General features: G+C 40.5%; 1 protein-coding gene across 7 annotated transcripts in view; it reads right to left on the bottom strand.

Annotated features, from left to right (window-relative positions):
- LOC128691718 (uncharacterized) overlaps positions 1 to 7,310 on the bottom strand; it is a 29,477-nt gene extending 22,167 nt beyond the window's left edge. For 2 of the 7 annotated variants that reach the window (XM_070079647.1, XM_053780603.2), the window contains exons 1-2: positions 7,157 to 7,304; positions 4,426 to 4,602 (exon numbers count right to left, since the gene is read on the bottom strand). In XM_070079647.1, the coding sequence (XP_069935748.1) occupies positions 4,426 to 4,596 (171 nt within the window). In that variant the 5' untranslated portion in view covers positions 4,597 to 4,602; positions 7,157 to 7,304. Of the gene's footprint in view, positions 1 to 2,302; positions 2,414 to 4,425; positions 4,603 to 5,498; positions 5,664 to 6,588; positions 6,839 to 7,156 lie in introns of those variants that run through there. The other 5 variants (XM_070079652.1, XM_070079664.1, XM_070079667.1 and 2 more) reach the window with 5 other exon arrangements.
- Between the last annotated feature and the right edge of the window lie 5,611 nt (positions 7,311 to 12,921).

The following is a 12,921-nucleotide window of genomic DNA, read 5'->3' as shown; positions in this document are numbered from 1 at the left end:
GAAGACAAAAGAATGCAGATGTAATATATACAGACTTTGCAAAAGCCTTCGACAAGTGTGACCATGGCGTAATAGCGCACAAAATGCGTGGTAAAGGAATAACAGGAAAAGTCGGTCGATGGATCTATAATTTCCTCACTAACAGAACACAGAGAGTAGTCGTCAACAGAGTAAAGTCCGAGGCAGCTACGGTGAAAAGCTCTGTTCCACAAGGCACAGTACTCGCTCCCATCTTGTTCCTCATCCTCATATCCGACATAGACAAGGATGTCAGCCACAGCACCTTGTCTTCCTTTGCAGATGACACCCGAATCTGCATGACAGTGTCTTCCATTGCAGACACTGCAAGGCTCCAGGCGGACATCAACCAAATCTTTCAGTGGGCTGCAGAAAACAATATGAAGTTCAACGATGAGAAATTTCAATTACTCAGATATGGTAAACACGAGGAAATTAAATCTTCATCAGAGTACAAAACAAATTCTGGCCACAAAATAGAGCGAAACACCAACGTCAAAGACCTGGGAGTGATCATGTCGGAGGATCTCACCTTCAAGGACCATAACATTGTATCAATCGCATCTGCTAGAAAAATGACAGGATGGATAATGAGAACCTTCAAAACTAGGGAGGCCAAGCCCATGATGACACTCTTCAGGTCACTTGTTCTATCTAGGCTGGAATATTGCTGCACACTAACAGCACCTTTCAAGGCAGGTGAAATTGCTGACCTAGAAAATGTACAGAGAACCTTCACGGCGCGCATAACGGAGATAAAACACCTCAATTACTGGGAGCGCTTGAGGTTCCTAAAACTGTATTCCCTGGAATGCAGGCGGGAGAGATACATGATTATATACACCTGGAAAATCCTAGAGGGACTAGTACCGAACTTGCACACAAAAATCACTCACTATGAAAGCAAAAGACTTGGCAGACGATGTAACATCCCCCCAATGAAAAGCAGGGGTGTCACTAGCACGTTAAGAGACCATACAATAAGTGTCAGGGGCCCGAGACTGTTCAACTGCCTCCCAGCATACATAAGGGGGATTACCAACAGACCCCTGGCAGTCTTCAAGCTGGCACTGGACAAGCACCTAAAGTCGGTTCCTGACCAGCCGGGCTGTGGCTCGTACGTTGGTTTGCGTGCAGCCAGCAGCAACAGCCTGGTTGATCAGGCTCTGATCCACCAGGAGGCCTGGTCACAGACCGGGCCGCGGGGGCGTTGACCCCCGGAACTCTCTCCAGGTAAACTATGAGATCAAACATAAACCAAGTTATTTCCAACTCACAGGAACACAGTGTTTAGAAAAATTTGAATCAATGTAATACAGGTTCTTTCCTAACAAGGTTAGTGTATGCAGAAGAGAGCTGAAAATGAAACTTTGACCAGGGCTGGTTACAAAGTAGCTTATGCATTAACTAAAAGAAGAAAGCCATTCACCGATGGAGATTTGATCAAAGAGTGTATGATGGAAGCAATGGGAGAATTATGTCAAGAAAAATAAAATATGTTTAAAATCCTCAGTCTTGCACCAAATAATATTGCTCATAGAATTGTGGATACAGAAGCAATATATTTCATCAAATTGCAGACAAAGCAAGAAATTTTCAGTTTTAGTCTCTTGAACTTGATGAATTGAATTATGTGAGTAACATATCACAACTCCTAGTACAGTGGACCCCCGCATAACGATTACCTCCGAATGTGACCAATTATGTAAGTGTATTTATGTAAGTGCATTTGTACGTGTATGTTTGGGGGTCTGAAATGGACTAATCTACTTCACAATATTTCTTATGGGAACAAATTCGGTCAGTACTGGCACCTGAACATACTTCTGGAGTGAAAAAAATATCGTTAACCGGGGGTCCACTGTATTCATTCATGGCATCGACAATGAATTTAATGTCACACAACAATTAGCATCAATGCATAGAATGCACAGCATAGGAACCGGAGGAAACATCTTCAAAGAATTGCAAAAATTTGTATTAGAATATAACCTGGGGTGGAATAAGCTGCAATGCGTGACAGTTGATGGAGGAAAGAACATGTCTGGGGGTGAAGAAAAGTTTGGCTGGACAAATCACAAAAGCTCGTGAGGATGATAGATTCTCGAAGCCCATGTTTCTGCATTGCATTATCCATCAGCAAGCATTGTGCAGAAATATGTAACTATGTCTTGCATTCTGAAACCTGTTGTTTCAACAGTGAATTTCATTTGATTTCACTGGCTTAAACATCACTAGTTTTGGGATTTTCTGAAAGAAACTGATTCTGAATTTGTTGACTTGCCTTATAATACAGAAGTTCTATCACAGTTCCTGCAGCTCAGAAAAGAAATTGATTCATTTCTCATAGAGTAGAATTGACCTGAACCACTTTTATCAAACACCGACTGGATCTGAAAATTAGCATTTTTTTGCAGACGAGACAAGGCATGTGAATAGTTGAATATGAAGTTGCAAGGTCAAACAAATTTGATTTGTGATTTATTCATGCATGTCAAGGCATTCAGGGCAAAATTTATTCATTTCCTATATCATGAAATATTTCAAGAAGTAAAGCAGAATTTCCTTCTTCATTTGCAAGAGAAATCATTAATGACTTGCAAAAACAATTTCAGAAATGATTTTTTGATCAGTTTCAAAAGGAAATTATTAATCACCAATCAGATGTCATGCTGAAAGAAAAATATAAAGAAGGAAATCTGATCAAATTTTATAAATCTTTACAGCCTGAGCAATTTCCAAACTGAAGCGAATTGCTTGTGGATTTGCATCAGCTTAAGGTAAAACATACTTTTGTGAACAAACATTTTCAAAAATGAAGTATGTAAAGTCCAACTATCACACAAAATTATCTGATGGGCATTTGAAATCCATTCTAATAACTGGCTCCTCAAGCTTGAAACCTCAGTTCAGCAATATTTTGAAATTAAAAAAAAGTTCCATCATTCCCATTAACCCTTTCAGGGTCCGTCCCGTAGATCTACGGCTTTATGGTGAGTGTCCAAACCGTAGATCTACGCCATGAGCTCAGCTCACTCTGATAAACTGTGAGTGGTACATTTGGGCCTAGATATGAGAGAATACATCTATGTGGTATGTGTGCACCACATAAAACAGATCCTGCAGCACACTGTGTATAATGAGAGAAAAATACTGAAATCATGATTTTTCGATTAAAACAGCAACTTTGCAGTGTTTTTTCGTATGTTTTTTATAGGTGTATTTGCGATTTCTTGGTCTCATTTGATAGAATGGAAGACATATTACAGAAATAGCGATGATTTTGATTGGTTTTAGCAATGGAAATGGCTTGAAACTGAGCTGAAAGTAGCGGAAATGTTAAATTTTTGCCGATATTCAAGAGTAAACAAACGACCTCACACGTCTAATACACGTCAGCTGGTGGGTCTAATATACATTCACAAATATGGTGATGATATTTATACAATTATTACAGTATTGCATAACAGTAAATCTTCTATTTTTTGGTGTGAATAAAAATTCATTATGTGAATAAAAAATCAAAATGGAATTTATTTGTAAAGCCTCAAAACATAACTAATGAACAGAGGAAATGTTAGTTTAGTGCCAGGAATGCCTACATTGTTTATTCTGGACCCTATTTTGAAATTGGAATATTTTGAACTTTGTGTTAAATTGGCCAAATCAACAATTTCCGATCACTTTATTTTGTAGTTGAAACAGTTGACTTGGCGATTTCTTGTGCTCAATCGATAGAATAGAAGTAATACTAGTGAAATAGCTAAAAATTTGGTTGATTGGAATAATGTAATTGGCCTAAAATGGGAGTCGAATTCGGCAAAATCGCCGATTCATAAATATCGCTGACACATCAAAATTCGCGAGAGCATAATTTCGTCAATTTTCCACCAAATTTCGTACTTTTTGTTTTATTACCTTCACAAAAAGATTCTCTACGATTTCATAAGAAAAAATAACAAATTTTTTTTTGGAAAATTCTTGGACACTGGTGCGTGACTCCAGATTTGGGCCTTGGACCCTGAAAGGGTTAATTTTGTGAAAATTAATCTTGTGCCCGCTTTTCTCATTTGCAGTTCAGTAACTGAGTTAGCCGTCAGAGCATTGGCTTATGTTTGATATTTTTACTCATTATATATCATTTCTCAGCATAAGCATGGTATTGTTTCTTCGTAATTGTCACATTTCTCTTTTGCACTGAATCATATCATGCTGATTACAAAAAGGTTCCAAATAAAACTTATTCATTCACTTAAATTTTATAAATTCATTTATATTTATATACAAGTCTGATGTTTTCTTAAGCCCGCAAAAATGTGTAAAACTTACGATGTGGCCCTTGTAATGAAAAGTTTGGAGACCCCTGCTCTAAATTAACAGTTTAAATGTAGTACTACAATGCAATACCTTCATTTTTGTCACAATAGCAGCATCCAAGGATTTTCCATTATTCTTGCTATCTTCATTGGATAACCATCGTAGGCAGAGTCCTAGAGGAGTAATCACAAGTTCCAAATCACATCTTGCAAACTGACACTTTGAGATGATCTTGTCAGATAACGACAAAATGCTGACCATGTTGAGCTGTAGATCAAAAAACTTTTAATTGCACATAATACTGAGTACTGTGACAATAATGTTGAATGTTGCAAAGTAATAATTTAGGAGAGAGAGATTAAGAGAGATATTGACAGAGAGAGAAACTGAGAAAGAGAGATTAATAAAGACTGACAGAGAGAGGGAGAGATTTTTCAAAAACTGTACAAAGTATCAGGGAACAATAAGTTGAACCATTACAAAAGAAACAAATATCCGAGTGAAATTTTAGCTTGAAATATGGCACTCCATTTAAGGTTGGGTAAAATTTATTAATTTACAGAAAATCTCAGGTGACTGCTGTAATAAAATGGCCACTGCCATAATTAACTAGAGGTATTAGTTTCAATTATTAATACAATATAACCAGTGAAAACACTAAACCAAACTATATGGGTCATTTAATACTACACTGCAGAGGTGAAAAAGATACCTGAGGGATAAAAGTGGCAGAGTTGAGGGAAAGGACAATTGCAGAAGGGAGGTGGAGATTGGGCATCACAACTGATATTAAAAGATTGGTAGTGTTAAAATAAAAAAATTAAAACTGGGTTCAGAGTACGAATCCAGTGTATTAGTACCTTTGGCGTACATCTCTAGGACCTTAGTTTGACCCTGACATGATTAGAAATGTTAGACATGTTTCCTTATACTTGCAAGTTTTCCTTACTTAGCAGTGGGTGCCTGGGTGTAAGTCAACTGTCTTGAGTTGCATCCTGGAGATGAGGATCAAATGACCCCAACAGAAATAATCCAGAATGGCTTTCTTAGGTTATCCTGGGTTACTAACCCTCAAGGTTAATCCAAACAAATAAAAATTCCTCTAGCTCAGGATACCCTACAAGAACCCAAGAAGTAGACGATTTCCTTAGGGCTCTACCTACCTGTCTACCTGGAGAGTGGTCCTTGAACAGGCCTCATGGTGGATCAGGGCCTGATTAATCTGGCTGTTACTGCCTGCCACACACAACCCAACATAAATAACAAAAAAAGGCACAATACCATGACTGGAACGATACACAAATAACCCGCACATAGAAGAGAGAAGCTTACGACGACGTTTTGGTCCGACTTGGACCATTTACAAAGTCACAGTGTGACTTTGTAAATGGTCCAAGTCGGACCGAAACGTCGTCGTAAGCTTCTCTCTTCTATGTGCGGGTTATTTGTGTAACCCAACATACAAACCACAGCCCGGCTGATCGAGTACTGACTTCAGATATCTATCCAGTTCCATCTTAAATACAGCCAGGGGTCTATTGGTAATCCTCCTTATGTATGATGGGAGGATACCACATACAATTTAGCTAACCCCCAGGTACCTACTTACTGCTAGGTGAACAGAAGCAACATGTGTAAGGAAACATGCCCAACATACCCACCTGCCCCAGGACTGAAACTTTGTAAATATCTTGTAACTAACCACTTTGTTAGCCTTACCTGTTAACATATGATTATATTTAACTACACAAGAAGTCCTACATAATGCTATGTCTGTTTTTTTATTATTTAGCATTTTATTAGTCAGAGCTTGGCTATAACACATTAAAAGAGAAATTTGAATCATTCTCTGCTCATCAAAAATGATACTAATTTTAATTAAAACAATTTGCCTGAAATGCTCTGCATAACTATGGGCTTTCTGCATGAACAACTAAAATGTCACCCATCTCTGTATAAAAACTGTATCACGTTGAAATATTATTAAGTAGTTGGTAAGACTCGCAATTAGTTGCCCAAAATGCATTGCATAATTATCTGTGTTCAGAGAATAGAACATTTTCATTATTCAATCCTTCACTTAATAATAGTAATAATAATCTTTATTTACACATGTACAAGGTATACAGACCATAGTTAACATCAGTAACAAATACTATATAGAAAGCTGCTTGTTATGCTGAGCATTTCCCACAAATTAGGTTAGTTTTGTCCCAGGATGCGACCCACACCAGTCCATTAACACCCAGGTACCTATTTTACTGATGGTGAACATAGACAGCAGGTGTCTTAAGGAAAAACATCATATTTCCACCCGGACCTCAGTGTGTGAGGCGAGTGTGCCAGCGACCCTGGCCTAGTAGGCGAAGCCCTCCCTTCACACGCTGAGTCTCCAGGTTCGATCCCCTGAAAGGGTGGAAACATTGGTCACAGACCGGGCCGCGGGGGCGTTGACCCCCGGAACTCTCTCCAGGTAAACACCTGCTGTCCCTGTTCACCCATCAGTAAAATAGGTACCTGGGTGTTAGTGGACTGGTGTGGGTCGCATCCTGGGACATAACTGACCTAATTTGTGGGAAATGCTCAGCATAACAAGCAGCTTTCTATATAGTAGTATGTTACTGATGTCTGCAATGGTCTGTATACCCTGTACATGTATAAATAAAAATATTAAATATTATTATTATTAAATTAAATTAAAGCTCCGGGACACCAGGATAGTTACTCTGATAATGTTATATAAACTTATGTTTGAAAAACCAAAGTTATACTAAACAGTAGCAGGATCACCAAAGATTATCCTACTACGCTTTGTGCCTACCCTGGTAGCCGTAAATCAATTAAAATTAGAACAAATTCTTGTCAGCACTACTTATTATCGTTAAAAAATATTGGCCATTCAGATACGTGATATTATGTTGTTATTGTTGGGTTTATAAGGCCACTGACAGCTCTTACGCAGCACCCAGCCTGACTTCCTGATGTAATATAATAATATATTTACTACAAATACATGTACAGGGTATACAGACCATAGCTGACGTCAATAACATACTACTATATAGAAAGCCGCTTGTTATGCTGAGCATTTCCCGCAAATTAGGTCAGTTTTGTCCCAGGATGCGACCCACACCAGTCCACTAACACCCAGGTACCTATTTTACTGATGGGTGATTATTATTATTATAATCAAAAAGAAGCGCTAAGCCACAAGGGCTATACAGCTACTGATGGGTGAACATGGACAGCAGGTGTCTTATGGAAACACGTCCCTAATGTTATCTAGCCGTACAGGAGGAGATTCGATCTCCGGACCTCAGAGTGTGAGCCGAGTGCCCAAAGTTGGTCCATGGAAGAAGAGGAACAAGAGCGAGTCAACGATGGTGCTGGCAGGAGACTGTGGGACGCCAGGAACACTGGAGAGGTGTATTGGTGATGTGTCATGGGAGGCAGAATAATCATATTACTATATTACTATTATTATAATCAAAAAGAAGCGCTAAGCCACAAGGGCTATACAGCAGAATAATCAGAGTTGTCAGAGTTGTCGACGGTGGAAGTGGTTTACTTGGAATTTACCTGGAGAGAGTTCCGGGGGTCAACGCCCCCGCGGCCCGGTCTGTGACCAGTCCTCCTGGTGGATCAGAGCCTGATCAACCAGGCTGTTGCTGCTGGCTGCACGCAAACCAACGTACGAGCCACAGCCCGGCTGATCAGGAACTGACTTTAGGTGCTTGTCCAGTACCAGCTTGAAGACTGCCAGGGGTCTGTTGGTAATCCCCCTTATGTGTGCTGGGAGGCAGTTGAACAGTCTCGGGCCCCTGACACTTATTGTATGGTCTCTTAACGTGCTAGTGACACCCCTGCTTTTCATTGGGGGGATGTTGCATCGTCTGCCAAGTCTTTTGCTTTCGTAGTGAGTGATTTTCGTGTGCAAGTTCGGTACTAGTCCCTCTAGGATTTTCCAGGTGTATATAATCATGTATCTCTCCCTCCTGCGTTCCAGGGAATACAGGCTTAGGAACCTCAAGCACTCCCAGTAATTGAGGTGTTTTATCTCCGTTATGCGCGCCGTGAAAGTTCTATGTACATTTTCTAGGTCGGCAATTTCACCTGCCTTGAAAGGTGCTGTTAGTGTGCAGCAATATTCCAGCCTAGATAGAACAAGTGACCTGAAGAGTGTCATCATGGGCTTGGCCTCCCTAGTTTTGAAGGTTCTCATTATCCATCCTGTCATTTTTCTAGCAGATGCAATTGATACAATGTTATGGTCCTTGAAGGTGAGATCCTCCGACATGATCACTCCCAGGTCTTTGACGTTGGTGTTTCGCTCTATTTTGTGGCCAGAATTTGTTTTGTACTCTGATGAAGATTTAATTTCCTCATGTTTACAATATCTGAGTAATTGAAATTTCTCATCGTTGAAATTCATATTGTTTTCTGCAGCCCACTGAAAGATTTGGTTGATGTCCGCCTGGAGCTTTGCAGTGTCTGCAATGGAAGACACTGTCATGCAGATTCGGGTGTCATCTGCAAAGGAAGACACGGTGCTGTGGCTGACATCCTTGTCTATGTCGGATATGAGGATGAGGAACAAGATGGGAGCAAGTACTGTGCCTTGTGGAACAGAGCTTTTCACCGTAGCTGCCTCGGACTTTACTCTGTTGACGACTACTCTCTGTGTTCTGTTAGTGAGGAAATTATAGATCTATCGACCGACTTTTCCTGTTATTCCTTTAGCACGCATTTTGTGCGCTATTACGCCATGGCCACACTTGTCGAAGGCTTTTGCAAAGTCTGTATATATTGCATCTGCATTCTTTTTGTCTTCTAGTGCATTTAGGACCTTGTCGTAGTGATCCAATAGTTGAGACAGACAGGAGCGACCTGTTCTAAACCCATGTTGCCCTGGGTTGTGTAACTGATGGGTTTCTAGATGGGTGGTGATCTTGCTTCTTAGGACCCTTTCAAAGATTTTTATGATATGGGATGTTAGTGCTATTGGTCTGTAGTTCTTTGCTGTTGCTTTACTGCCCCCTTTGTGGAGTGGGGCTATGTCTGTTGTTTTTAGTAACTGTGGGACGACCCCCGTGTCCATGCTCCCTCTCCATAGGATGGAAAAGGAAGAAGCCCCTTCTTGCAGTTCTTGATGAACACAGAGTTCCATGAGTCTGGCCCTGGGGCAGAGTGCATGGGCATGTCATTTATCGCCTGTTCGAAGTCATTTGGCGTCAGGATAACATCGGATAGGCTTGTGTTAATCAAATTTTGTGGCTCTCTCATAAAAAAATTAATTTTGATCTTCGACTCTCAGTCTGGTTAGCGGCTTGCTAAAAACTGAGTCATATTGGGACTTGAGTAGCTCACTCATTTCCTTGCTGTCATCTGTGTAGGACCCATCTTGTTTAAGTAGGGGCCCAATACTGGACGTTGTTCTCGATTTTGATTTGGCATAGGAGAAGAAATACTTTGGGTTTCTTTCGATTTCATTTATGGCTTTTAGTTCTTCCCGCGATTCCTGACTCCTAAAGGATTCTTTTAGCTTAAGTTCGATGCTTGCTATTTCTCTGACCAGTGTCTCCCTACGCATTTCAGATATATTGACCTCTTTTAGCCGCTCTGTTATTCTTTTCCGTCGCCTGTAAAGGGAGCGCCTGTCTCTTTCTATTTTACATCTACTCCTCCTTTTTCTTAGAGGAATAAGCCTTGTGCATACATCGAGTGCCACCGAGTTAATCTGTTCTAGGCATAAGTTGGGGTCAGTGTTGCTTAGTATATCTTCCCAGCTTATATCGGTTAGGACTTGGTTTACTTGGTCCCACTTTATGTTTTTGTTATTGAAGTTGAATTGAAGTTGAATAGTTTGGGGCAGGAGACAGTTCAGCAGGTGCATTGAGGTTCACAACGTTGGCAAGAATCTTGTTTATTATTATTATTATTATTATTATTATTATTATTATTATTTTTTATTTTTTTTTTATTATCACACCGGCCGATTCCCACCAAGGCAGGGTGGCCCGAAAAAGAAAAACTTTCACCATCATTCACTCCATCACTGTCTTGCCAGAAGGGTGCTTTACACTACAGTTTTTAAACTGCAACATTAACACCCCTCCTTCAGAGTGCAGGCACTGTACTTCCCATCTCCAGGACTCAAGTCCGGCCTGCCGGTTTCCCTGAATCCCTTCATAAATGTTACTTTGCTCACACTCCAACAGCACGTCAAGTATTAAAAACCATTTGTCTCCATTCACTCCTATCAAACACGCTCACGCATGCCTGCTGGAAGTCCAAGCCCCTCGCACACAAAACCTCCTTTACCCCCTCCCTCCAACCCTTCCTAGGCCGACCCCTACCCCGCCTTCCTTCCACTACAGACTGATACACTCTTGAAGTCATTCTGTTTCGCTCCATTCTCTCTACATGTCCGAACCACCTCAACAACCCTTCCTCAGCCCTCTGGACAACAGTTTTGGTAATCCCGCACCTCCTCCTAACTTCCAAACTACGAATTCTCTGCATTATATTCACACCACACATTGCCCTCAGACATGACATCTCCACTGCCTCCAGCCTTCTCCTCGCTGCAACATTCATCACCCACGCTTCACACCCATATAAGAGCGTTGGTAAAACTATACTCTCATACATTCCCCTCTTTGCCTCCAAGGACAAAGTTCTTTGTTTCCACAGACTCCTAAGTGCACCACTCACTCTTTTTCCCTCATCAATTCTATGATTCACCTCATCTTTCATAGACCCATCCGCTGACACGTCCACTCCCAAATATCTGAATACGTTCACCTCCTCCATACTCTCTCCCTCCAATCTGATATTCAATCTTTCATCACCTAATCTTTTTGTTATCCTCATAACCTTACTCTTTCCTGTATTCACCTTTAATTTTCTTCTTTTGCACACCCTACCAAATTCATCCACCAATCTCTGCAACTTCTTTTCAGAATCTCCCAAGAGCACAGTGTCATCAGCAAAGAGCAGCTGTGACAACTCCCACTTTGTGTGTGATTCTTTATCTTTTAACTCCACGCCTCTTGCCAAAACCCTCGCATTTACTTCTCTTACAACCCCATCTATAAATATATTAAACAACCACGGTGACATCACACATCCTTGTCTAAGGCCTACTTTTACTGGGAAAAAATTTCCCTCTTTCCTACATACTCTAACTTGAGCCTCACTATCCTCGTAAAAACTCTTCACTGCTTTCAGTAACCTACCTCCTACACCATACACTTGCAACATCTGCCACATTGCCCCCCTATCCACCCTGTCATACGCCTTTTCCAAATCCATAAATGCCACAAAGACCTCTTTAGCCTTATCTAAATACTGTTCACTTATATGTTTCACTGTAAACACCTGGTCCACACACCCCCTACCTTTCCTAAAGCCTCCTTGTTCATCTGCTATCCTATTCTCCGTCTTACTCTTAATTCTTTCAATTATAACTCTACCATACACTTTACCAGGTACACTCAACAGACTTATCCCCCTATAATTTTTGCACTCTCTTTTATCCCCTTTGCCTTTATACAAAGGAACTATGCATGCTCTCTGCCAATCCCTAGGTACCTTACCCTCTTCCATACATTTATTAAATAATTGCACCAACCACTCCAAAACTATATCCCCACCTGCTTTTAACATTTCTATCTTTATCCCATCAATCCCGGCTGCCTTACCCCCTTTCATTTTACCTATTGCCTCACGAACTTCCCCCACACTCACAACTGGCTCTTCCTCACTCCTACAAGATGTTATTCCTCCTTGCCCTATACACGAAATCACAGCTTCCCTATCTTCATCAACATTTAACAATTCCTCAAAATATTCCTTCCATCTTCCCAATACCTCTAACTCTCCATTTAATAACTCTCCTCTCCTATTTTTAACTGACAAATCCATTTGTTCTCTAGGCTTTCTTAACTTGTTAATCTCACTCCAAAACTTTTTCTTATTTTCAACAAAATTTGTTGATAACATCTCACCCACTCTCTCATTTGCTCTCTTTTTACATTGCTTCACCACTCTCTTAACTTCTCTCTTTTTCTCCATATACTCTTCCCTCCTTGCATCACTTCTACTTTGTAAAAACTTCTCATATGCTAACTTTTTCTCCCTTACTACTCTCTTTACATCATCATTCCACCAATCGCTCCTCTTCCCTCCTGCACCCACTTTCCTGTAACCACAAACTTCTGCTGAACACTCTAACACTACATTTTTAAACCTACCCCATACCTCTTCGACCCCATTGCCTATGCTCTCATTAGCCCATCTATCCTCCAATAGCTGTTTATATCTTACCCTAACTGCCTCCTCTTTTAGTTTATAAACCTTCACCTCTCTCTTCCCTGATGCTTCTATTCTCCTTGTATCCCATCTACCTTTTACTCTCAGTATAGCTACAACTAGAAAGTGATCTGATATATCTGTGGCCCCTCTATAAACATGTACATCCTGAAGTCTACTCAACAGTCTTTTATCTACCAATACATAATCCAACAAACTACTGTCATTTCGCCCTACATCATATCGTGTATACTTATTTATCCTCTTTTTCTT

This window comes from Cherax quadricarinatus, chromosome 6, assembly GCF_038502225.1.
Source record: "Cherax quadricarinatus isolate ZL_2023a chromosome 6, ASM3850222v1, whole genome shotgun sequence".
NCBI classification, from domain to species: domain Eukaryota; kingdom Metazoa; phylum Arthropoda; class Malacostraca; order Decapoda; family Parastacidae; genus Cherax; species Cherax quadricarinatus.
The sequence above is the reverse complement of the archived record's forward strand: the minus strand, read 5'-3'. Positions and strand labels throughout refer to the sequence as shown.